Consider the following 26,540-nt stretch of genomic DNA (forward strand, 5'->3'; position numbering starts at 1 on the left):
TGGAAACCCAAATTAGTAGTTAAAACTTTTTTAATTTTATTGCGGTTTTCTGGTATTGAAAAAAAAAACTGATTTTGCATAGGGTTCACTTTGTAAAATCTTGACTGGTCGGAAACAATCATGCTCTTACATTTCTTAAATTAGCTAGATATTCAATCCCCAACTTCCAGGGAGACTTCCGTTGGTGGACGTGAATTTAATGTGTAGGCCTACTGGGCGTCATAGTCGAGTTTACCTACAGGACCTATATGGGTATTAAATTGGAGAAATCCTGTTTTCAAGGCCCTCAGCTGTAATGCATCTAGCGACTGTTCCGCTTGTTTCCCAATGACCGTTATTGGGTCTTGTGACTTACACAGGGACCTAAAAGTTTGCTCATGGATGAGACTGTACAAAACAAGGACTTTTTGGGCCTCCTGGAAGATCATATGACCAACAGGGGGGCATAAACAGCCCTGGGGAGAGGGTTTTGACACCTTTTCAGCAACTAAATTTGATCCCATTGCACAGAGAAGAGTTGGAACTTACAAAAAATGCAAATGAGTGGGTAGTTGAACGATTCATTTTTCTGCAAAATCCAGTTCCATTTTTTGTTGCTCTTTTTACCAACATACTGAGTAACCAGGGGGGCAAATGGACCTAGGGGGGTGGCTAAACCATTTTTTCGGAGACTAATTTTGATCAAAATTTGTAGACATGGGATGGATCTTTCATAAAAACACGAATGATTGGACACTTAAGACCGCATATCAGTAAAAAATTTAAAATAGTTTCCCCTGTCATAGAGAAACTCAGTGATGTCACAAGGCAACCGGTGATGCATTGCAATAAATTTTCGGGTTGAATAAGCAGGGAGTCACGTGCTTTAGACAGGGCCATTTTCAGCGTGTTTGGTGCAGTTTTTTTTTGCCCTTCTTAGTCAGCTAGACATTTGGTTCTGGGTGCTGTAAAAATTTAGTTGAAAAAGCATCATAATGTTGAAGGGGATGTAGCTCAAAATTGAATCACAGAAGTATACCTTAATTTGTGATTTTATGTTAGGCTCGCCTCTTGTCTACGCATTCAGGTCAAAATTAGTTGCAAGATAGTTGCTTAAAGCGCCCCCCAGGGGGCATTTAGCCCCCTGGTCAGACATTATTTTAGCTAAATAGGCTACAAAAAATGTGAGTTGGTTTTGCGAAAATATGAATCACAAAAATCTCATCCAATTTGCAACTTAATGTTGGCCCTAACCCTTTTCTTCGCAATGGCAAAAAAATTGTCACAGTAAAGTTGCTTTGGTTGCTCCCTTGGACTGTTTTTGCTATCCTATAGGACAAAAGATCCTCCTGGAGGCTCCTCAAATCCTTGCTGTGTTTTACCGGATGCAGATGCAATCAATTTTTTTTCTCTTTGAATAGTACCAGTAGACCTTCATGGGTCACTGACCACAGGAATTGTTGTTGTCAAAAAAGCAAATCACTCAGTATGGGTATTAATGCTGATAGCCTTCAAAACGTGCTTTTGGGGATTTAATACTGATATGCGGCCTTAAACGATTCATTTTTCACAAATACAGCCTGAATTTTTTGCTCCATTTTCAAAATAATTTTCAGCAACACCCACCAGCAAGTAACTACCTAATTGAAATAGCCCAAAACCCCACTAAAACTGCCCCAAACACCCTAATTCGCCATGACGCACATGTGCACTCATTCAACCGTAAGTTTAACTTAAATGCATCACTGCTTTGCTTTGTGATGCATGAATTTCTATTGTGACATACGCGTACACGGTGGGCATTTCCCACCACCAAAACTTATTTTAATAGAAATACCAATATGCGTCCTACAGGATTAATCTACATCATAATTCTCCAAACAGTCCTTGTCATTCGTTCCGCGCCACCCATGTGGCTAGCTCCTGGTTGATTGAACGACCACTTTCACTGGCGTGGTTCCACCGACGAAATTTGTTCCGTTATCCGCCTAAGTCGTGCGAGAAATCTTCTGAGACGTTTGGAAGGGCGTCTGCGGTCAGGCCAGCTGCGACTTCCCAATAAACAGCAAGTCCTCATAAACGTATTAAGCCGTCCGAACCTTTAAATTTCGCATCTACTTTGTCTGATTAGCAAGGTACCAAAATGGTGAAAACGGCGGTTTGTCAACCTGCAAGCTGGCCGAAGGCAGTTCGGCCATTGGCTGTTGACCTGGCTTGCATCTCTTCGTCGACTTTTTTATCATTGTAACTTGTTAAATACCCGTTCGCACTTTACTTTGTCATTCTCTGTCATTTACTCTGCCACCAAACTAGTCTCGGACACTTAACTAAGCAACTGGCACGCGGTAGAAGTTACTAGCTCAGTCACGGACTATATTAAACTTCCAGTAACCTAGAACATCGATGAAGATCAATTTGTAAGTATTTTTTTGCGACGATGCTGCGTGAAATATTGCGCAATATTTCACAAGTTTACACAAACCAACGTACTCTTTAGATCTAAATTTTTTAGACCCAGTCCAAAACTTTGTGTCAAAAAAATATCTCGCCAAAGTGAAATATTTTGATACATAGGCTACGATAGAGATTGACAGGCCAATATTTCGGTTACATAGAAAATAGCCTAGGCCTCACTAAAATTTTACTCCGTATTACTTTTGGTACACTGCCACTCGAAAAGTATAAAACGATTTTAAATCCACGCCTTTTAAAGCAATATTTTGAACATTCAAAGTTACAAAACGGATTCGTGAGTCAAAAATACACCAGGCGGCAACTGTCTGCTCTACAATATTTTAACAGCCTCATGTGGCAGTGCCCACAGCGCGATGCCCTATTGAAATGACATGTCCATGCGCAATGTTACGAGCGAAATATCGCTTGTATCGCCAAGGCTGCTCTATCATGTGCCAAACTTGGTGAGTACTCCAGTGCTTGGGCTATGCTTGCCATGACCAATGTGATTTGACCGCCCAATGGTTTCAGTATACCCACCATGTCATGGCAATACCGATAAAACAAATTTTGAAGATAGTCTTTGTGACTTCATCATCACAAGTAGAGGAGCTCATTACTATCATGTGGACTAAAGTAGGAACGTGTTACATTAACGAAAAAACTTGAACATGGTTGCCATTTTGTTTCCCTTATTCCGATTTATTGCTGAAAGAGCATTCCCGACGTCCGGTATCACTTACACAATACAAAAAAACAAAGAACCAGAAAATTTCAATGAAACAGAAAGGCCGAAAGCAGGATAATAATTTAATTTCACACTAAATCGTATTTAAGATTATGATAGAATTAAGGTTTTGAACCACAACAATAAAAAACAACCTTCCGTCAGAACGTTAGGTTCGTCAGTAGGCACTGGGCAAGCGACAGTAACCCTGTTTACATGGCCAAGTCGACTTGAGCATCAAATTCGACGCGCGAAAACGACGATTTTACATGGGCTGTTTAGTCAGCTTAAGTTAAGCTGTCTCGGGCTGACAGGCTGTAAGTTCAGACTCTGTACTAAATAAATTATCAATATTTCTAATCTAAGCATGCAGAGAAAAGTTATTGGCAGTTAGTTTACGTCTTTAAAGGCTTGCTGCAAATTGATTCTTGATTATAATGTGAGTTTACTTTGCCAGATATATAATAGATGATTTAACTAGAAAGCCTGCTGCAACCCATATTTTTTTAATTTCTGATTAAACTAAAAGGCTGCATTTTCCTGGAAGGTGTTCACAACAACACCATGGTAAAAGCATAGAATACTAAAACAGTATTCTATGGTAAAAGTAATCAAGTGAAAATTTCATGTTTAGTTGTATTAATTATCTCTGTCCTTCTTCACAGGATCCTTTTCAGATGCTGTCTAATCCCGTATTCCCATGTACAATTGAGTGTCAAAAAAGGCTGAATGGAATGTTTCATAACAGCCCAATGTTAATTAATTTGAAACAAATATGCAGAAGATGTGATAGTTACATAACATAAACTTGTGTCATGGCATTCTTGTCATATTTGTTTTATTTTGACAAACAGAAAAGGTTTACATAAGCCTGCTTTTGTATTTTATGGTTGATTGTTGTTCACATAATCCTTGCATAAATAAGATGCAGTAAATATAAATAAACAACCAGTTTGCATTGACTTGTTCTATTATAGCACATCCAGCAAATGAAAACAGTTAAAACAAGTGTATGGCTGTGCTAATCCAAATAATAGTTTCAGTTACTAAAAATCGTTCTTTTTGTGATGGAAAATGTACATATGCCACACCAGTAGGGACATGAGTCTCGTATTTACGAATACATCATTCTTCTTTCAAGCAAGTGTCAGCATTCCTGCAATGCATTTGTTTCCTTCAGGTCTGCAAAATACAACTTAGGTCCTCAAAACGAATGTTGCTTTTTTTGTATCTTGACGCTTGTACCATAGTATACTAAACATGTAGTAGGCCGACTGATTGTTTGTTCTTTTATGACGTACAAAAAGTTCGTCACGGTTGTGCATCTGCTCTCAGGTGCTTCAGCAGACAACTGTTATTGTTGCTTGAAAGAAACCATTTTGCTAAATAGTTGTATTTTTCGCTAAAAGCATGACGTGGGCGTGGAAGAAATTATAATATACGTCAATTTTTCATCTGTTTATATTATTTAGGAAGATATATCTGTATTTTGTTAAAACTTTAATATGGCACCAACGCACTGCGCTGTACCGGGATGTTTTTGGAGCAGAGCAACATGCTTGAGGAACAATTTAAAATTAAGAAGTTTGTTTACCGTAAGGAGGCCAGAACTGTGTAAAAATCAGCAAGAGAGGACGCACCATGAAACACTGACAAAATTTTTATTATCGATGCGGGACAGTTGTGGAGGGGATAATATAAAAAATATGTTACATAGAGAAATGTTAGTTTATAGTCTAGTCAGAGTAATATAGTGTTAGTCAGATAACATTTGTTCTTTTAAGGGCTGCAATCTGTGAAATACACTTCAGAGAGCAGGACTTGGAGAAACGGGAAAATGGAGTAAAGTTGTGTATTGGTGCAGTGCCATGTAAAAATTTACCAAAATCAATGTCTTTTTGCCATCAACAAAGGAAACCCCCAACATTTAGGAAAACAATTGTAAAAGTAAAACACAGGAGTATTGCAAATCTGAAACAATCTGCTGAAAGCCCTTCTTTGAAAGGCAAGAATTTGGATAAAAATAACTTTGCACCTCTTAAACAAACCTATTTTTGTAGATAAATGGATATTTTATGAATTTCGTGGATTGTTTGTGGCAGAAAAAAGAAAGGAAGGTTATGTTATTCCAATTATAAGGTTAGGGCAAATATAAAGATTGTGAGGTAATTTTAAGGAATTTCTTTTTTGGAACAGAATATTTATTCTTTAGGGTTGCTTTTGCTGATGATGCAACTATCAATGAAATTGCTTTATCGGGATGGAAAGTTAATTTACGGGAAATTGAAATTGGGAATCCACGGTTTGAAAGTCTCTGTAGTGTTTTGCGTAAGCAACATAGTCCTCCTGATTACAGTAATTCAATTTCTTCAGTTTGTCGTGTCAGTCTCTGATCTATGACTATATGCTTGCTTGTGCACTGCTTTTATAAGAGACTGACTGTTAAACAACTTTATTCGCACGAGCTTTCGCGAGATTGATCTCGCTTCATCAGGTGCAGCAAATAACGTGTCAAATAAAATGCGGTAACAGCGCTAAAAACAAGGAAGAAAAAAAGGAAAAACGCACGAAGAGGTGATAATTGTTGGTCACTGAGTGCCCGTGACATCTTGGTGCGTATAATGACTCATAAAGCCCCAGTCTCTATTGAGACCGTGGTTGATAGAGTCAAATTTTTGGATGTGGCGTTGTTCTGCCGTCTCTCTCGCTAGTCTCGTTCTTCTTATAACCTTCTGTAGCACCATGACCCTCAAGTCTTCAACACTGTGGTCAGGCTCGTTGAAATGAGCTCCTACCGGTTTCTCGTAGTTGTTGTGCCGAATATCATTTTTGTGACCGTTCATTCTTTGTCTCAGTGTTTGTCCGGTTTGTCCGATATACAAAGCTCGTGGACAGCGCGCACACGTCAAGGCGTAAATGACGTTGGTTGACCTGCAGGAAAATGTTCCCTGTGGTGAGAAATGTTGCCCATGCTTAGTCATGAGCTGATTAGATCGGTTTATGTGGTGGCACAATGCGCATCTCGCACCTCCACACGGGTATGTCCCAAAGTTTTTCTTGGTAGTAGTCTCCGTGTGGGTTAACATTGTTTTCAGGTTTGGTGGTTGGCGATAAGCGACAACCGGAAGCTGCGGGAACACTGCACAAAGTCGGCTATCACCATGCAAGATGGGCTGTAGGTCTTTTGCGATTTTTTTCAGTCGTCCCATCGGTTTGTTGTATGTGACGACGATAGGGATTCGTGTGTTTTTGCTACCACGCTGGTTCTCTTGAATAAGCCGGTCTCGTGGGACGGTCGTCGCTCTTGTCATCTCCTTGTCTACCATGCTGGATCGGTAGTCATTCCCTATAAACCTGGTACGCAGTTCGCGCAACTGTGCGTTGCAGTCATCACGACGGGAACATATTCGTCTGTACCGGAGTGTTTGTGAGTGTACGATGGATCGATACACATGTTTCGGGTGGGCACTGGAAGGATGTAGGTATTTGCCGCTGTCCGTCGGCTTCCGGTATATGGAGGTGAAGAGTTCACCGTCGTTTAGCGAAACCGTTACATCCAAGAAATGCACCGAAGTGAGCGAGTGTTCCATGGTGAACTGTATTTTAGGGTCCTCTTTATTGAAGTCCTCCACGAAGGTTCGAAGAGAATTCTCTCCCCCAGTCCAGATAAAAAAGATATCGTCGATAAATCGACGGTACAATACAAGGGACGGTTTCCAGGTGTTCGTGAATCGTTCCTCTAGATCTGCCATGAAAATGTTCGCGTACTGTGGTGCTAGGCGTGTGCCCATCGCCGTCCCCTTGACCTGAATGTAGTGTTCATCGTTGAAGAGAAAGTTATTGTGTGTCAGAATGAACTTGGTCAATTTAATAGCTATTTCTGTGAAGTCATCTTCTTCGGGAAGTATTTTGTGCAAGGCTTGCAGTCCACGTTCGTGGTCTATGTTGCTGTACAGGGATACAACATCCAACGTAACCAGTATAGCCTCGGGTGGAAGGTGTTTGATGGAGGATAGCTGTCTGATGAAATCCGTGGTGTCCCGAACATAGCTATTGGCGGCTTGAGCGTGTGGCTTTAATAATTTTTCCACGTACCCCGATACCATTTCCGTGAGCGTGCCAATGCCGCTTACAATTAGACGTCCCGGAATATTCGGTTTGTGAGGATCGACCACGCGATTGTCGAGCTATCCAACACTCCCATTGTTGAGGATGTCGAAGCTGTCGTCGTAAGCTTCGGTACGAACAACATCCTCAACATGCTCGGGGGCTACCAAAGCATTGCTCAAGTCGTGGAGCTAACAAAGGAGCTCATGTACTTGGTGAATGTTCTCTACCCCAAAGCCAAAGTAAGCTTGTTAACTTTTGTCCATTGTTTTTCTTTGTAACTTGTTCAGAAAAACTTGTTTAACAAAATGAAAAAAACTAATCAGATAATAGATCTTTCAATCCAACGGCTTTATTCGTCTAACTACAAAGGAAACCTCTTATCGCAAAACTTGTGCTGGGACTAACGTGTTTAGTCTTATCGCCTCGCCGTCATCCGTCACAATATTTATCTCCGCTATCGGTTATGGAAGTTACATGGATAAGTATAAAGTTTTAAAAAGATAATATGTGGAACAATAGGATAAGAATGCAGTAAACATGTAAATGTGGTTGGTTTTGGTTTTAATTATTTATCTGTATTTTACAGGTTTACCACTGTGGTATACTGCCACTTGCTGGAAGACGAGGGTTTTTCGTTGGTGATTTGAACAGGAAACTGCAACAAATCGCCGCGGAAATGAACTTTACGTTCATAGAAACTGCGATTCCAATGCATTTCCTTGCAAAGGATGGTATTCACTTAACTGAGGAAGGTTCAAAACTGTTTCTTTCACAGGTGGAGGAGAAAGTTAAAAGATGCATTGTACGAGTTCCCGAGAAGAACGAGTTTCCGGCTCTTGGGTTTCAAGCGACGCCGGAGGAACGTAACAGACCGACGATACCAGTGGTTGAAAAAAATGGACCAACGGAGAAAGATGAAGATGTCGTGCCAAAAATGTTGCGTAACGTTAATTTCGAAGTTTTCATAATTCAACAGTTTATTATTGTTTATTCAAACTTACTAATAATAACATTTTGCTTATTTAGGTTATAGGACGTGTAGGAAATATTATAGGCTTTTAAAATTGTTCTGAAACTGTGCAATAAGTCTACATAGCTCTGACAAAAGGAGAAGCTTGTGGAGTACAGATACATGCTTCTATTTTGGGATAGGTAAGAATATGTTACATATGTTTAAAATTATTTCTGATGAACCTGTAAAAAGACTTGATAACGAAAAAATGTACATTTTTTTTTAGATGCGTTCAAAGTTTATTATTGTTTATTCAAACTTACTAATAATAACATTTCGCTTATTTAGGTTATAGGACGTGTAGGAAATATTATAGGCTTTTAAAATTGTTCTCAAACTGTGCAATAAGTCTACATAGCTCTGACAAAAGGAGAAGCTTGTGGAGCACAGATACATGCTTCTATTTTGGGATAGGTAAGAATATGTTACATATGTTTAAAATTATTTCTGATGAACCTGTAAAAAGACTTGATAACGAAAAACTGTACATTTTTTTTAGATGCGACAATTAGACAAGTTTGGTATGGTTGGAAAGGGTTTTTGATGTAGTTTCGAACGGTATATGAAGAGTCGTGGCCCCGAAACTGTGAAAAGACTTATAAACGAAATAGTGTATTTTTTATGACGGTTATGAATAATATTCGATCAGTAGACGTACATTCAGGTGCGACAATTAGACAAGTTTGGTATGGTTGGAAAGGGTTTTTGATGTAGTTTCGAACGGTGTATGAATAGTCGTGGCCCCGAAACTGTGAAAAGACTTATAAACGAAATAGTGTATTTTTTATGACGGTTATGAATAATATTCGATCAGTAGACGTACATTCAGGTGCGACAATTAGACAAGTTTGGTATGGTTGGAAAGGGTTTTTAATGTAGTTTCCAACGGTGTATGAATAGTCGTGGCCGCGGTTCGATAAAAGTAGTTATGACCGATTTATGACAATATACATTAATATTCGTTCCATAAATCGTTAGAATTTTTTTATATTTTTTGAAACTACATGCCATTCCATGCAACTTGTGCAAAAATCATCGAGATCTGTTAAGAAACGGCAAAGTTATGAGCGTTCAAAGTTTTGTCGACTGGAAAAAAAGTTTTGTCGACTAGCGTCTCGTTGGTACCATAGGGCAGTGCTTTTCAACCCGTGGGACCATCCGCACTGGTGCGGATATGAAAATTTGTGGTGCGGATGGCAAACATGGTGCGGATGAGTGCGGAAGACAATCGCCCGATAAGTAGGCTTTTTAGTCTAAGAATTTTTCATATTTGGTTACGTATAGTGATGCACCGAAACAGCATTTTTTTTATTCGGCCGAAACCGAATATTCGGCAAAAGTTGCCGAACAAATTCGGCCGAATAAACTGAAACTAATTTTGATATCCATCTCCTTAAAATCGCAATAAATTTAAATAAAACATGTGCTAGAATGCATCTGATCCTATCATACAACCTTTTATTGGCACTTAAAGAATGCTGTACCAATTGCTTAAAGTTGATTTCGGTGACAATTAACAAATAAAACACACTAGTACAGTTTGAACAATGATTCTAAACTATACTAAACTTTGCGTACCAGTGTTGCAGGCAGTAAAAAAGTTTCGGCCGAATTTTGCAAAAATATTCGGCCGAAACCGAATAATTATAAAAACCTTGGTTTCGACCGAATAAATTCGGCAAACCGAACTTTCGGTGCATCCCTAGTTACGTACTCTCGCTTCAATAAGCAACGCCTTGAATCGTTTAAATTTCGAAACTGTTGTTTTCTTGAGTCACAAACAGTTGAAATGTATTTGTACAAAACGGTGCGCAGGTTTTCTGCCAAAGCAAACAGGCAAATAACGCCAGGAACGCAATAAACTCTTACTGAGGCCTAAGTAATCCCACAAGCGCAAGTCACATTGCAACACATGTTGATTACACGGTAAATCTAAAACGCCCTTTGTTAGGTCAACTGTAGGACACAAAACGATATAATTACACAACAGCAACGCTCAAGATAGGGCAATTTATCATGCCACCAGGAGGGTAGTATTAGTTACATGCAGGGTGTCGATTTATGCCTTTTTCACCATTCTAAGTGTTCGACACGCGACGCCACTGTTCGACACGGGCGGCGTGAATAAATGTTGAGTTATACTGGTATGCAGTACCACCAACAGACCAACGCTATTTTTGTCTGCAAAAGTCCATAAATTGAATTACTATAATAACTTGATTAAGCCTAATGTATCGGTTACGCTAATCTTGCAACATTCACATCGATCTTACTAGTTTTCTTTTTTAGAAGATTGGACGATTTTCCTATTCACATGTGGTTGTCATTTTTTTTGCCGTACATGCTGGTGGCAAAAGTGGTTCGAAGGCGTTGGTGCCAGTATAAGTCGTTTAATTTCAAACCGCAAACAATTATTTGGAGAGATATTTTTATTTCGAGTCTTTTCAAACAACAGTATTTAACTGCAACGGTTACGTAGTGTTAAAAACTTAATGGCATCATCGTTCGGGATCCCCACCCCCCAAAAATTGTCTGTTTAAACAACTGAATAAACGCAACTACAATAAATTATAGGACAAAATCCATGCAAAAACCACCCAACACTTACTTTAACGTTCGGCGGAGCATTGTTACCGAACACGTGTCATTGTTACGAAACAAGTACCATTTTTCGTTCAATCGGACGTTAAAAGAGACATAGCACCCAACAACATGCAAGGTTTTAATTGTTTTGTCGTTATTTCAACTTGTATTCTAAACTTATGTAAGCACAGGAATCCTGTAATCGAAATAAACCTGGTCTTTTTCATGCGTTAGTTACCAGATACCTACACCATTTTTGCGACAAGCACGACAATTTTTCTTAGATATTCAACCTTCACATATACGTAGAGGATCTCTACCACCGTATCCGATAACGCAGTAATATTACATGCAATGGCATGATAGGCAGGATCGCCCCACTGCGCAGGTCCTTGCTTGGCGATCACAGCTATCGTATCGCGATCATGAGGTTTTTAGGCTTGGCAGCCCAGGCAATGCAGCCTATCCAGCTAGGCTGCATTGCCTGGGCTGCCAAGCCTAAAAACCTCATAACTACAAAAACTAACTTTATTACATGTTCATGTTACAAAATTATGTTTGCATCATTTTTGTTTATAGTTGTTTACCCCAAAGGAATGTTACTTATCAGTTGTTTTTGCAACATTATTTTTACGCTGGACCCTATTAGGCGGGGGGTATCTGATAAGTCGGCGAGCCGAGTGATCGGAATCAGCGGGGCCCAAGGCGGCGCGGGGGGCAGAGAGATCGGGATCTGCGAGGCTCAAGGCTTGACGGCTTAAAATAGCGGCGGGCGACGGTCGGGTTGGCGTGAGTTATCGTTGAATTTCGCATAGCATCCTCGAGCGAATTAATAAAAGTTTGATTTCATTCGATACTAGTATGGTATAGGATTGTTTATTCAAAAGAAGAACTTGCGACTCGGTTTGTACGAACATTTATCGACGAAAGTATATGGCGCTTATGCATATGGCTTGACGGCTAAAAATAGCGGCGGGCGACGGTCGGGTTGGCGTGAGCTATCGTTGAATTTCGCATAGCATCCTCGAGCGAATTGGTTAAAGTTTAATTTCATTCGATAGTAGTATGTTATAGGATTGTTTATTCGAAAGAAGGATTTGCGACTCGGTTTGTACGAACATTTATCGAAAGTTATGAAAGAAAAATCGATATTTTTTCATGTTTTCAAAATATAAATTCATATTTCTGCACTTGTTCGTTCAATTTTTTCAGATATTTTAATATCGTTTGAAAAGGTTAAGAGCGTAAAATGCTCTGCTCTAAACATTTTGCCAGCGAATATTATTATTGCAAATTATGTCATAATACGCATATTATATTCATAACCTAATATGAAGATGTTTTTTTTTCATCATTTTGGTGTCTTTAGAAAGGTCAGCCTATGAACTTTTACGTGTTAAAAAACCATGCTGCTACCTCGTAGGGCGACCGAGTAACCCGCGTTCAAAGTTTTGTTAACTGTCGTTTTTTTGTCAATTAACATCCCTCTGGTGACACAGAATATGTAGTTTTACAAGACTGGATACATTCATTCATCAAGACGGCTAGAAGGAAAGAATACATTGTTCCTATTGGCCATTTATTTTTTTCCCAAAGAAATTTAGAAAATATTTGGCTACAGCCCACAATATCGTTGAAATTGGCAGGAAAAGGGCCAGGCCCCACAACTTTTAACAAATAAGAAATGTCTATAGGTGACTGCACAAAGTTCATGGCCTTGTACTTAGACCACCATGTTTTAATACAAACCAAACAGAAACAATAAGTCCTAAAAAAACAACAGGTAATATTTTCAGTTTTGCTTTAAGAAAACTAACTTATGTATTTATTAAGGTTGGGTGTTACATCTTGTTTGCCAGTAATTGCCGATTTCTATGAATGCGCATTTTTCTCTACACTAATGTGTGTTGCAATATCATACGGTCTGTGACGCAATAACAAGAGACCAGGTTTTAAGTGACAACGCAACGTGGTTTTGTCCTTTTTGTGTCCGACAACTGTGCAGCACAGTGCTACGTCATTTCATTCTTGCAAAAGGGTTTTTGTGTTGCGAGCGAGCATTTTCTGGTGAGTCTATTTGTACATATGTGTGAAACGACTGAAGTACCGAATAACCGAAATGTGTAAATTGTAATTTTGGCTAATTTAACTGCGATGACTTAGAAGTCAGTTCGCTGAACAGTATAGCTGCCCTTGTTAAAGTGATTAAGTTTACACACGGTGTTGACGCTGTCTTTGTACTCGCAGTGTCTCTCTTGCATTTGTACACACGTGAAGCGTGTGGTATTCAATCTTCTGTCGCCCAAAGTTATCGGTAAGCATTGTGTGTGTTACGTCATAGTGGCGCATTGTAGTTTATGCTGCCTGTTTCGTTTAGGTGTGCGACAGTAACTGCTTCGACCGTCTTTGTGGTCCAGAGTTTCCCGGTTCCCAAATAGTTGGTGAGCCTTATGCTGTAATTATCTACGTGAAGTGTATTTGTTTGACACATTGCCTTCTGTGTAGAAACCGTGTTCTAAGGGTCCACGTGTCCTACGTGTCTTTCGTCTCCTCCCGACGTCTGTAACGTCTACACTTCGAATACATTCCATCTTGCGTACGAGTGCGTACTGCACATTCGATAATAAAATAACATCAACTGAGTGAGCGAGTTTGAGGCCCATTAAAGACACGCGTTTTAACTGCGGGAATTCCGCCTCGTGTGACGTTCCGCGCCAAGAACCGGGGCGCGTTCAACGGACGTTACATGAAAGTTTCAACTGTTTGTTGAAAGCAAGTTTCAACTATTTGTTGAAAGCAAGTTTAACTATTTGGTAAAGGCAACCTTGCCAAGTTCGCCTTTCAATATGGCAGAACCAAGCGTTTCTCCACCGACACTTCCTGATGCTGTCGTTGATCGTCTTCGACGACTGAGTGGACAATACATCGTCGCTGAGTGTCTGATGAAGGATCACCGCAACTTACAAGTGCTTGAGACTGTCTTGGTTACTTTAGAACAGCTTTTTATTGATGCGATTGACGCCTACAAGGCACATCCCGAGCTTGCCGATGATCTTGCAAGCGTAAAGAAAAACAAAACTGAATTTGACGACCGAGTTGCCCACTGGGTTTGTGAGGCAAACTCGCAATCTTGTCGTGATTTATCTGGGCATGTAACCAGCCCAGGTGGAAGCGGTGACGGTAGTCTGAAGGACAACAATTCCTCCTGCGGACGAAGTATGCGCTCTAGTTCTTCGACAAGTAGTAGAGCTCGCGTCAAAGCGACTACTCAGCTCGCGCGTCTTGCAATTCAACAGACTGCGCAAAGACAGGCGCTGGCAAAGCAACATGAAGAAAGAAAAATGACCGAAACAAGGCGACGAGCCGATGAAGAAAGGCGCCAAAGGGACGACATGGAGATGTTACAGCTGCAGCATAAACTACAGGCAGCCGTGGTGGAAGAGAGGGTTTGGGACGAGATGTCAGGAAACACGGAGTACGTGACGGTGAAGGATGGTTCTGGAGGAACGCCTACACCACGCCCAGAGCAGCCGTTTGAGGAACAGCGTCGCGTTCAGTTCACGTCACCGCCTGCCACGTCGCAGCAAAGACTTCCGGACCAGCGGTATGTGGTTGATTATGTAACTCCCACTATGTCTCCGTCGCCATGTGTTCCTGATAAGAAATCCTCGTTTGACGGGCGAGATTACACGAATCCAATAAATCCGAGTGTGACCCCTAAAAATGAACCTGCCAAGCCAACAAACGTGCATGAAAGTGAAATTGCATCGCTTGTGAAACACATAAATAGACCCAAACCTGAAGTGATTATTTTTGATGGCAATCCAATGGACTATTGGTTTGTTCGCAATTTCGATTCTCGTATCGATGACGAGGGCGCCAAACTATCGTACTTGGTTCAGCATTGCGAAGGAAAGGCCCGAAAGCTGATAGAATACTGCTACAGACTGAGGGAAAACGGGTACCGGCAAGCGAGGTAGTTGTTGTACGATCAATTTGGCACGTCACCCATAATTGCCCATGCATGCGTAAGGTGTGTCGTCAACGGCCCAGAATTACGGCCAAATGACGCTGCTGGTTTAAGCGAAATGGCGCAGTCGCTGCGCGATTGTCTACTTACTCTTTCAGACATTGATGAGCATTCTGAGATGAATAACTATCCAACGCTAATTGCTGTTGCGAATCGTCTTCCGTTCAAGATGCAGGAAGCTTGGAAACGACGTGTTGCAAAAATAATCAGAGATACTGGCCGTGAACCTCTGTTCGAGCATCTCGTTGACTTCGTGGAATCTGAGAATCAGATTGCGAATTCGCTCTTTAGTCGTATGTTGGACGAGCATCGCAACGAAGCCAAGAAAGCAAAAGGTAAAGGTAGTCATGTAAAGGCCTCTAGTCACGTTGTTGTAAAGGAAGAAGAGTCTAAGCCCAAGGCCCGTGCTGGACCTTCCCACGTTCCAGCAGTCCCTCTGTGTCCGTGCTGTTCGGGAAGGCACAGCCTTGTAAAGTGCGAGGAATTTAAGTCCCGGTCGTTCCGTGATCGCTTGCGCGTTACCCGACGCCGCAGACTGTGTGACAACTGTTTTCGATTTGGACATTTTGCTACAAAGTGCATCAGCCCCAAAGCGTGCACAGTGAAGGACTGCAAAGAAGCTCATCATACATTGTTGCATCCACCGGAGAAGAGAGAAGACGAATCCTCCCCTGTCATGGGAACCGCACCGGAACGGACTGTCTGTTCGGTTGTGTCGGCAAGTGAAAAAGACTGTCATGCTTCTTCTGGTCGCCAGAAAGTCAATCTGATGATGGTTCCCGTCAAGATCAGTGCTAACGGAAGGTGCGTAAACACGTACGCTCTTTTGGATACTGGTTCTGGTGTCACTTTGTGTGACAGAAAGTTAACTGAAAGACTTGGGTTGAAAGGTGAACCGAGCAACGTGACGCTGAAAACGGTCAACGGAGACAGTCGCAGGCGCGAGGGCAAGAGGGTCGGCTTGACCGTTGCTTCGCTTGATGGTGCTGCAACTGTGGAACTCCCGGAAGTGTTTGCCGTTGATTGTTTGCCTATTTCCGCCAACAAGTTTCCGACAAAGATAGAATTGAACGGACTGCCTCATATCAAGGATTTGTCATTCCCGCGTGTTGACTGCAGTGAAGCCTTGCTGCTGATTGGTTTGGATGTGCCAGAAGCCTTTATCGTGCAAGAAGTACGGAAGGGAAAACCGAAGCAGCCTATTGCATTAAGGGTTCCACTTGGATGGGCCTTAGCAGGACCTGTCTGCAAGAAATCAAACGATTGGTTTGCAGCAAACTTTACCCAAGTTGCCGATGATTCGCTACAGGATAAGCTAGAGCGAATGTGGAAGACCGACTTTCAGGATACCAACTGCACAGAAACGCCTATGTCCCGTGAAGACCGGTATGTTTTAGATAAAATGAAGAACGGTGTGAAATTCCAGCAGGGACATTATGAGTTGCCTTTGCCGTGGCGTCCGAATGCGCAGCCGCTGCGCAACAACAGGGACATGGCACTAAACCGTCTGAGATCTTTGGAACGCCGCCTGATGCGTGATGGCTTTCTGCGGGACGCTTACATCAAGACGGTCCAGGGTTACATAGCTAAAGGCTATGCAGAGGAGATTCCTAATGAGAAACAGACCAAAGACGTTGTGTGGTATCTGCCACATCATCCTGTCACAAATCCGCACAAGCCAGGAAAGGTGCGGGTGGTTTTTGACTGCGCCGCCAAGTATCGCGGGCAGTCGCTGAATGAAGCTCTCCTTCAGGGCCCGGACATGACCAACTCGTTGGTTGGTGTCCTTTCAAGATTTCGGATGGGACAGGTGGCCGACGTGGAAGCCATGTTCCATCAGATACGTGTACAACCGACTGATTGCGACGCACTTCGATTCCTGTGGTGGCCCGGAGGCGATATGTCGAAGAAGCCCACGGCACACCGGATGCTGGTTCACCTGTTCGGGGCAGCTTCCTCCCCCTCATGTGCGAGCTTTTGCCTGAAGCAGGCTGCTGATGATTTACGAAACAAGTTTCCAAGTGAGGTCGTCGAGACCATAAAGAAGAATTTCTACGTCGACGACTGTCTGAAGTTTGTATCAACTGAAGCAGACGCTATAAATCTTGTCCAGAGTATTTGCACACTTCTTAAGAGGAAGGGATTTCGTTTGACCAAGTGGGTTAGCAACAGCGAGCGAGTTCTCGCGTCCATTGGCGAAGAGGAACGAGCAAAATCGGTGAAAGAGCTGAATCTGGATGGATCGTCGTCTGGAGTTGACGGCCGCCGTTGTTTCAGTTAAGTTGGATCAACTTGCAAGGAAGGAATTGGATCTGGTCGGATGCCAATCTGTGTTCTGGACAGACTCGACTGCCGTTCTTCAAAGCATTCGCAACTGCAACAAGCGCTTTCCGGTGTTCGTAGCAAACCGCTTGGCCAAAATTGAAGAGGCATCTCATCCAAATCAGTGGAGGCATGTAAGCACAAAGGTGAACCCTGCTGACGAAGCGTCACGTGGACTTGGTGTGAACAAATTTCTAAGATCTAGCCGATGGCTCAGTGGACCCCAGTTTCTTTGGGAAAGAGAAGATACATGGCCCTCTTCCCCCGACCTGTCCAACGTGCCGATCGAGTTTCTTCAAATAAAGAAGGAAGCTCAAACTGTTTGTCTCGTCGCCAACGAATCTCCAACGGATCGACTTATTGCCAAGTATTCGTCCTGGAATCGGCTAAAGAAGGCTGTCGGATGGATTCTCCGATACAAGTCGATGTTGCTAGCCAATAGGTTTCCGTCGAAGTACAGGGTGCTGACTGGTCAATTGACTGTCGTCGAACTCAAAGCTGCTGAGCTTGGTATCGTGAAGTACGTGCAGGGGCGCAGTTTCCCAGACGTCATTGCTACAGTGTCAAAGGCAAAGGACGGAACTGTTCGTTTGCCAAAGAAGAAGAGAGCTTTGGGAAAGCTCAACCCAATTCTTGTTGATGGAATTCTAAGGGTTGGCGGAAGGTTGGAGCGAGCATTGATCGACTTCGACGTGAAACATCCGATCATCCTTCTGTACGACCATCGAGTTACAGACCTGGTGATAATGCAGCAGCATGATGAGGTTGGTCATGCTGGAATGGGACACACCTGGTCGTCCCTTAGACAACGCTACTGGATTGTCAAAGGAGGTGTGGCGGTTCGACGCGTGCTGGGCAAGTGTCTCTCTTGCCGACGACGAAACGGTTCCTTGGGGAAGCAGATGATGGCAGACCTTCCTGCTGCGAGGCTGCAGGCCAACAAGCCACCATTTTCAGTGGTGGGTGTCGACTACTTCGGACCCTTCCTTGTGAAGCAAGGGCGAAGTGAGGTAAAGAGGTACGGTTGCATCTTTACTTGTTTCTCCACCAGGGCCGCACATATCGAGATAGCCCATTCATTGTCGACCGACTCCTTTATTGGAGCCCTTCGACGGTTCATCGGTCGTCGTGGACGTCCAAACCAGATTTTCAGTGACAACGGCACGAATTTCGTCGGAGCCGAGCGTATCCTGCGCGAAGAACTGAAGAAGTGGAACCAACAGCAGATTCACGAATATCTGCAACAACGCGAAATTGCATGGAGCTTTAAACCCCCCACTGCCAGCCACATGGGTGGGGTATGGGAGCGCATGATACGCTCTGTGCGCAAAATTCTCAACGCCCTGCTCTCGGAGCAGACGTTGTCTGATGAGCGATTGTGCACTCTGATGGTAGAGGTCGAGGCAATCCTAAACTCCCGTCCCTTGGTCCCAGTGACGTTTGATCCGAAGGATGAGGAGCCCCTTACTCCCAATCATTTACTGCTGCAACGTGCAGCGCCGAATATGCCCCCAGGACTGTTCACGGGGAAGGACTGTTACCATCGAAACCGGTGGCGTCAGGTACAATACCTGACCGATCTGTTTTGGAGGCGATGGTCTCGCGAGTACCTGCCTACACTCATGCCCAGATCGAAGTGGGCAAGTGGACATTCCAATTTTATGGTTAATGACGTGGTTCTTGTGGCGGACGACAACCAGCCCCGGAGCAAGTGGCTCCTAGGTCGTGTGATTGAGGTACTTCCTGATCGGAAAGGAGTTGTGCGTCAGGTGATCGTCAAGACTCACACTGGTGCGTTAAGACGCCCAATCGCAAAATTGTGCTTATTGTGCCGCGACGACGCGATGCGTGATTAGTTGCGGGTGAACTGTGTTCGCAATTACTGTCCGATGTTTGTGTGTTGTGTTGAAATGTACTCCTTGGATTCGTACATTGTGGGGGGGTATGTTACATCTTGTTTGCCAGTAATTGCCGATTTCTATGAATGCGCATTTTTCTCTACACTAATGTGTGTTGCAATATCATACGGTCTGTGACGCAATAATAAGAGACCAGGTTTTAAGTGACAACGCAACGTGGTTTTGTCCTTTTTGTGTCCGACAACTGTGCAGCACAGTGCTACGTCATTTCATTCTTGCAAAAGGTTTTTTGTGTTGCGAGCGAGCATTTTCTGGTGAGTCTATTTGTACATATGTGTGAAACGACTGAAGTACCGAATAACCGAAATGTGTAAATTGTAATTTTGGCTAATTTAACTGCGATGACTTAGAAGTCAGTTCGCTGAACAGTATAGCTGCCCTTGTTAAAGTGATTAAGTTTACACACGGTGTTGACGCTGTCTTTGTACTCGCAGTGTCTCTCTTGCATTTGTACACACGTGAAGCGTGTGGTATTCAATCTTCTGTCGCCCAAAGTTATCGGTAAGCATTGTGTGTGTTACGTCATAGTGGCGCATTGTAGTTTATGCTGCCTGTTTCGTTTAGGTGTGCGACAGTAACTGCTTCGACCGTCTTTGTGGTCCAGAGTTTCCCGGTTTCCAAATAGTTGGTGAGCCTTATGCTGTAATTATCTACGTGAAGTGTATTTGTTTGACACATTGCCTTCTGTGTAGAAACCGTGTTCTAAGGGTCCACGTGTCCTACGTGTCTTTCGTCTCCTCCCGACGTCTGTAACGTCTACACTTCGAATACAGTCCATCTTGCGTACGAGTGCGTACTGCAATTCGATAACAAAATAACATCAACTGAGTGAGCGAGTTTGAGGCCCATTAAAGACACGCGTTTTAACTGCGGGAATTCCGCCTCGTGTAACGTTCCGCGCCAAGAACCGGGGCGCGTTCAACGGACGTTACATTGGGTTTTATGGTTTACTTCAGTGAGCTACTCAAACATACACTTTGCCAATATAGAACCCAAAGTTACAGAGAAATTGGTGTAGCCTGTGAAGAACGCATATTGGTATTTCTATGAAAATAAGTTTTGGTGCTGGGAAATGCCCACCGTGTAGACCTGTGTCACAAAAAAATCCATGCATCACCAAGCAAAGCAGTGATGCATGTAAGTTAAATTTACGGTTGAATGAGCGTACATGTGCGTGCTGTTGTCATGGCGAATTTTAGGGTGCTTGGGGGGCAGTTTTAGTGGGGTTTTGGGCTATTTCAATCTGGTAGTTACTTGCTGGTGGGTGCTGCTGAAAATTATGGTGAAAATGGAGCACAAATTCAGGCTATATTTGAATTTGCCCCCCTGGTTAGTCAATATTTTAACAAAAAAAGCAACAAAAATTGGCACTGGATTTTGCAGAAAAATGAATCGTTCAAGTACCCACTCATTTGCATTTTTTGTAAGTTCCAACTCTTCTCTATGCAATGGCATCAAATTTAGTTGCTGAAAAATTGTCAAAGCCCTCCCCCCAGGGCTGTTTATGCCCCCCTGTTGGTCATATGATCTTCCAGGAGGCCCAACAAGTCCTTGCTCTGTACAGTCTCATCCAAGAGTATTTTTTTTAACTTTGAAGAATTTTAGGCCGCATCTCTGTATTTCTATGGAAAAGCATTTCTTGGTTGGGAAATGCCCTTCTCGAACTCTGTCCTGCGTAACAGAGTAAAATTATGTGTAACAATGCAATGGGTCATGCATGGGCGCCATTGTTTTGGTTGAATAAGCGCAAATAAACTGGCTGTTGCCAGGGCGATTTTCAGCGTGTTTGGGGCAGTTTTACTATGGTTTTCAGGGTCAGGCAGTAAATTGGTAGAGGGTGCTGTTGAACATGTAGCTGAAAAACTACCCAAATATTGAAGTAGATTTTGTGGAAAAATGAATCACAGAAAGTATGGTCAATTTGTGATTTTCTGTTAGTCCCGACCCTTGTCTAGGAATTCTGGTGAAAATTATATTCGAGATACCTACTTTAACTGTTCCCCCGGGGGCGTTTTGACCCTCTGTTGGCCATTTTGGCCAAAAAAGCATAAAAAAGTGTAGGTTTGTTTTGTGAAAAAATGAATCACAGAAAGTACCCTCCATTTGCGATTTTGTGAAGCCACCAACCCTCCTCTACACAATTCATTAAGAATTAGATGTCTTGTAACTGTTTTGGGCTCCCCCCAGGGCTGTTTGTACCCTCCCAAGGACAGACAATTTAGCAGTTAGCCTTTGCAAAACCCCCCTTTGCAAAATGTGCTGTCTTAATGCAGCTGCAATCAATTTTTTTTCTGTTCAGCAATAGTAGTCCACCTTCATGAGTCATCAGACCCGGAAAACTGTAACCATGTGCACAATGACAAATGACTCCTAAAACTCAATTTTTAGGATTTAATTGTGAGATGCGGCCTTTAGGTCCCTATGTAAGTCACAAGACCCATCAACGGTCATTTGGAAACAAGCGGAACAGTCGCTAGATGCATTGCAGTTGAAGGCCTTGAAAGAGCAGAAATTGCTAAAAAAAATAGTAAAGCAACAATATTTCACACTAATTTGGGTGATTTTAAGATTGAATCGAAACGATGATCACATCAAATGTATACATGCTGTTTCTGTGCTATTGAATCTTCAGATTAAAGGCCGCATATCAGTAATAAATCCCAAAAATCACGTTTTGAATGCTATCAGCATTAATACCCATACTGAGTGATTTGCTTTTTTGACAACAACAATAACTGTGGTCAGTGACCCATGAAGGTCTACTGGTACTATTCAAAGAGAAAAAAATTGATTGCAGCTGCATCCGGAAAAACACAGCAAGGATTTGAGGAGCCTCCAGGAGGATCTTTTGTCCTATAGGATAGCAAAAACAGTCCTAGGGGGCAACCAAAGCAAATTTACTGTGACAATTTTATTTTTCAAATTCACCGCACACCAATGCTAGCAAACCAGAAAGTTGGACCTTCCAAGATAGCGGCTGCGCCAATCAAATTGCTTCAATTTTGAGCGGTGTTGCTCTATCCAGTGTTCATAGAGATAGTGGGCCCACCATACACTTGTATTAAGTGCATTCGTTTAATAACAGAAAACGACGTTGTGTCAATGACCAGCGCGAGAAGCAGGGCACTGAGTCACGTTCCGGCATAAGGGAAATGTTACATGTCCACGTTCATTGCAGGTCAACGAAACAATGACCACTATGCGTAACACTTCTTTTCGAACGCCATTGTTGCTTGGTAGTGTAGTGGTTAGTTCACTTGTTTGCAGCGTGTTGGTAGGGTAAAATAGCTTGTGTCAGTTAAATTGTTTATTTACCCCTTACAGCATATAGGGCTGTAACGTTACGACAACATGGGTAAGCGTCCAAGATCAGTAAACTGGACAAAATCGGTTACCTAAACACGACTGCTGCGGCAAACAGGGTGGTACATATTTTCATCCAAGGGGGGTAATTGAAATCATTTACCCTAATCATTTACCTTGCACTATGTCCATGATAGGTAAGTTTCTTAATTGTTAGGGTAGTTACCCTATACATTGCACTATGTCCACGATAGGTAACTTTGTTAAACTCAAGAGTAGTCACGCTATACCTTGCACTATATCCATGATGGGTAAGTTTGTTAATTGTTAAGGTAGTCACGCTATACCTTGCACTATGTCCATCATAGGTAAGTTTGTTAAACGTAAGAGTAGTCACGCAAAACCTTCACTATGTCCACGATAGGTAAGTTTGTTAAACGTAAGAGTACACGAACACGAACACAGACCCCCAGATTCAGTTCTTTAAATTATTTATTTTCTATATTGCCTTATTCAAATAGAATCGATTAACTTTTACTGCAGTACAATATACCTATAACTTCAGAGCACCCTATACTATACAACACACACCTCAACAACTAAGTTACCAAGAATGCAGTTCTAATAGCATTGTTATGTCACTTAGACGTACTGTATGACGCAGTAGTATGAAATGTTACATTCTCCCTCTTAAATGTGTGGTTCACTGCAAACACATTTACAAATAAACATAGAAAACATTGAAATCACGAAACAACGAAGTAAAGAAAGCAAAATATGCGTTCCCCCGGCGAGCAAGCTCCAGCCTGGCATTTGCAATGTGCCGCATTTATAAAGCGACAAACAAGATCAACATAGCGTCCATGATCTATCTTCAGTGTTGGATCCTGTGCACCGCAATTCAGGGTCAGTTCGACGACTGCGTGGCCTGAATGCGTCGGATGCACTTATTCGTTTGTTGTGCTCGCCTCGCAGAGCAAGCACAATTTCGCAATCGGCCGTTTGTATGTGGAGCCAGATTGCGTTTTCACTTCGACCTGACGGACAACACTCTGACCGTCCGGGAACGCACGCAGAACCCGTCCCATCTCCCAACGGGGTTGTGTCTCATCTACGATCATCACCACATCTTCGGATTGAAAATTGCGTTGTCGGTCAGGCCACTTCTGACGCAACGCAATTGTGGGCAAATATTCTCGTGACCATCGTCTCTCTCTTTCTTGTCGTTTGAAGTATGACTCTAGGCGGGATTGCTGGAGTCCTTGCTTCCAATAAATCGACGCAATGCGTTAATGAACGCGTCCGTAGACAAGTCGGGCGACACCTCACTGTGTACGGCTCGCATGGTCAAGCAGGTGAAAATGCACCCGTAGCTCTTTTGTTTCACTTCTTCCTCGTTTCACCATGAATGGACCAAAGTAGTCGATGCCAACGTAGGAAAACGGCGGCTCGTCGGGCTTCAGTCGGGCAAATGGCAAGTCAGCCATTTGTTGTTGTCCACGTCGAACATTCCTTTTGCGACACAGCATACATTTGCTGAGTTCCTTCCTAACTGCGGCACCACCCTTTATGATCCAAAAGCGCTGACGCAGCGAAGTCCATGTGTGGCCAGTTCCGCAGTGGCCAACCTCGTGATGGTGGCGCAAAATAACGAGTGTTGTCAAGTGGTTATCATACGGCGGTAAGATCGGGTGTTTTGCGTCGAAGGCAATCGGCGCCTTCTCCAACCTCCCCCCAATCCGTAGAATTTCATCAAACAGCTGGGGGTTAAGCTTCGCCAACGAACTGGCATATTTCGACTTCTTCAGTTTCTTCTGCAAGTCCCTTTCAGACTTTCCGACCTGTGACAAAATGTCAATGACGGGAGCGAAGCACTGACGTTGTACGTACTTAATTATTTCCAATTCCGCATTCTTTAACTCATCCACTCTCAATTTGCCAGTGTTTGTAGAAATGCAGGAATGACTTGAATCGTAGCAGCCACGCGACCGATGTCTTTAATTTATGAAGAGACGAATAGTGATTCATCAGTCGATCGGTTGACTCTGTGTGCAAACGTTGACGACAATTCTTTTCCTCTCAGCTGGCTGGAACTCCAGGGGCAGCTGTGTTTTCGTTTCAGGTGGGGTGGGCCATAGATCTTCTTTCTGCCAGAGAAACTTCGGACCTGTCAGCCATCGAGAGCTGATGAGCTTACGTACAGATAAACCGCGCGAAGCATCGTCCGCGGGGTTCTGCGATAAACCAACATGCCTCCATTGTTCAGGGTTTGTCTGTCGATGAATTTTGGCCAACCTGTTTGCAACGAATGTACCAAAACGTTTACTTTGGTTGTATATGCTCTGCCGTACGGCGCACGAGTCCGTCCAAAAAACGGACGTACAGTTATCGAACTTCAATTGGCGTCGAAGCCATTTGTCAGCTTTCACCGCTAGAACAGCAGCGGCCAGTTCGAGCCTGGGAATGCTCTCGGTTTTAGGTGGTGTTACCTTTGCCTTGCCAAACAAAAACGAGCAATGCACTTTACCATTAACATTTAACAGTCGGAGGTATGACACGGTTCCGTATCCTTGAGTATAGACGCATCCGAAAAGTGATGCATCTCAGACTTCGCCACTGAGCCGAATGTCGCCGGCTTGAAACAGCGGGGAAGTGTCAGCTTCTCGAGCTCCGGCAGCTGGGAACGCCAGCATCTCCATTCCTCAACGTCATCTTCCGGCAGCTCGTCATCCCATCCCAATTTCTGTCGAATTATTTCCTGCTGCAGCACCTTAGCAATCAAAGTAACGGGTGCCGCAAAACCCGATGGGTCGTACAGCGTATTAACAGCAGATAAAATATTGCGACGGGCAAATTTCTTGCCTTGCATTGTATCAGCCATGCTGAACCCAAATTCATTTACACGCCAGTAGACGCCAAGCACACGCTCCTTCATGGAGGCGTCCAAATTTACATCAGTTACCGATTTAGCCCTTTCTGCCTCGGGAATTTGATCCAAGACGTTTTGACTGTTAGACATCCACTTAGTGAGGCGAAATCCTCCCATTTTTAGCAAGTCACCTAGCAGCGCTACAATACCAACAGCGTGTTCGACTGTATCAGTTGAAGTCAAACAGTCGTCAACATAAAAATCGTTGCAAATGATGTTCCCAACGTTCCTGTCAAATCTGCCACCGAATTTTTCGGCCGTCTCCCGCAAGCAAAATGTGGCACAGCTAGGCGACGACGTGGCTCCAAAAATGTGCACCAGCATTCGATGAACCGTTGGAGTTTTAGATAAGTCTCCCCCCAGCCACCACAAAAACCTCAAAGCATCAATGTCCTGTTTTTGAACGCGGACCTGGTGGAACATTGCTTCCACGTCCGCCACTAAAGCAATACTGTTCATGCGGAATCTTTCCAGAACGCCGATTAAACTGTTTACTAAATCGGGCCCTTGCAGCAACGCGTCGTTAAGCGACAGCCCCTTATGCTGACAAGCGTTTCTTCAGCGAACAAAGCCGTCGCTCAGCCATAGAACGACTGCCCTGTGGTAGACCAACATCACTTCGCCATGGAAGTGGCAAATAGAAATGTCCATCGGTATGTTTTACCGAGTCCTTCATCATGATGAGCACTCTCCTATCCTCAACTGACGTTGGAAATGGAATGTCACCAGGCTCTTGCTGGAATTCGTCTCCCCATGATTCACATTTAAGGAAATTAACTGAAACATTATCAACGGCAGGATGACAGATAGACGGGCCGACGAGAGACCACCCCAGCGGTGTTCTCGCAGCAAATGGTTGCTTGCGGTTTCCTGTTCTCATCTCCAAGACTCTATGGGCATACGGAACGTCAGTGCCAATAAGTAGCAGCACCTCACCATTACACAACTGAGGAAATTCTAATCCCTAAAGGTGTGGAAAACTGACCAATTCCGTATGTCTCGGGGTTGGATTAGGGTCGACCGGAACAGCGTCAATAGACACGGCATTGTCCACGTTGATTTCTTCATCTTCACTTAATGACAAAACGCGAAAACTTGCGCTGATTCCACTGTAATTTGCGGGCCTTCTCCCGACGCTGGACATGGTAACTTGTCTCGGACTTCCGTCTATT

The 26,540-nt window shown here is 43.2% G+C and overlaps 3 protein-coding genes, 1 long non-coding RNA gene and 1 pseudogene across 4 annotated transcripts; 3 read left to right on the top strand and 2 right to left on the bottom strand.

The window, feature by feature from the left end:
* Positions 1-5,748: 5,748 nt before the first annotated feature.
* Positions 5,749-7,266, bottom strand: LOC145898101 (uncharacterized). Its single transcript, XM_082986538.1, has one exon. It carries the CDS (start codon positions 7,264-7,266, stop codon positions 5,749-5,751), a length of 1,518 nt encoding a protein of 505 aa, XP_082842664.1.
* An 802-nt stretch (positions 7,267-8,068) lies between these two features.
* Positions 8,069-9,338, top strand: LOC145899335 (uncharacterized). The gene is made up of 4 exons (XR_014402483.1): positions 8,069-8,206; positions 8,297-8,422; positions 8,571-8,696; positions 8,782-9,338. It is a non-coding gene; the product is annotated as an uncharacterized LOC145899335 (long non-coding RNA).
* Positions 9,339-13,711: 4,373 nt separating this feature from the next.
* Positions 13,712-17,122, top strand: LOC145898102 (uncharacterized; annotated as a pseudogene).
* LOC145898103 (uncharacterized) lies at positions 17,103-19,630 on the top strand. Its single transcript, XM_082986539.1, has one exon. It carries the CDS (start codon positions 17,133-17,135, stop codon positions 19,071-19,073), a length of 1,941 nt encoding a protein of 646 aa, XP_082842665.1. The 5' UTR covers positions 17,103-17,132; the 3' UTR covers positions 19,074-19,630.
* Positions 19,631-23,764: 4,134 nt separating this feature from the next.
* Positions 23,765-25,827, bottom strand: LOC145898104 (uncharacterized). Its single transcript, XM_082986540.1, has 3 exons — positions 24,998-25,827; positions 24,497-24,734; positions 23,765-24,313 (listed from the first exon to the last, which is right to left on the bottom strand). Exons 1-3 carry the CDS (start codon positions 25,825-25,827, stop codon positions 23,765-23,767), a joined length of 1,617 nt encoding a protein of 538 aa, XP_082842666.1.
* Positions 25,828-26,540: the final 713 nt, after the last annotated feature.

This window comes from Ascidia mentula, chromosome 4 (assembly GCF_947561715.1).
Source record: "Ascidia mentula chromosome 4, kaAscMent1.1, whole genome shotgun sequence".
Taxonomy (NCBI): Eukaryota; Metazoa; Chordata; class Ascidiacea; order Phlebobranchia; family Ascidiidae; genus Ascidia; species Ascidia mentula.

Excerpts from the sequence above, each read along its gene's own strand:
- LOC145898103 (XM_082986539.1), top strand. The coding sequence starts at position 17,133 with ATGGATCGTCGTCTGGAGTTGACGGCCGCCGTTGTTTCAGTTAAGTTG.
- LOC145898101 (XM_082986538.1), bottom strand. The coding sequence starts at position 7,266 with ATGGTATCGGGGTACGTGGAAAAATTATTAAAGCCACACGCTCAAGCC.
- LOC145898104 (XM_082986540.1), bottom strand. The coding sequence starts at position 25,827 with ATGAACAGTATTGCTTTAGTGGCGGACGTGGAAGCAATGTTCCACCAG. Across the intron at positions 24,735-24,997 it reads ATACTCAAGGATACGGAACC|GTTGGCCAAAATTCATCGAC; the intron begins GTGTCATACCTC and ends CGTTGCAAACAG. Across the intron at positions 24,314-24,496 it reads GGAAAAGAATTGTCGTCAAC|TGCTTCGCTCCCGTCATTGA; the intron begins GTTTGCACACAG and ends GTACAACGTCAG.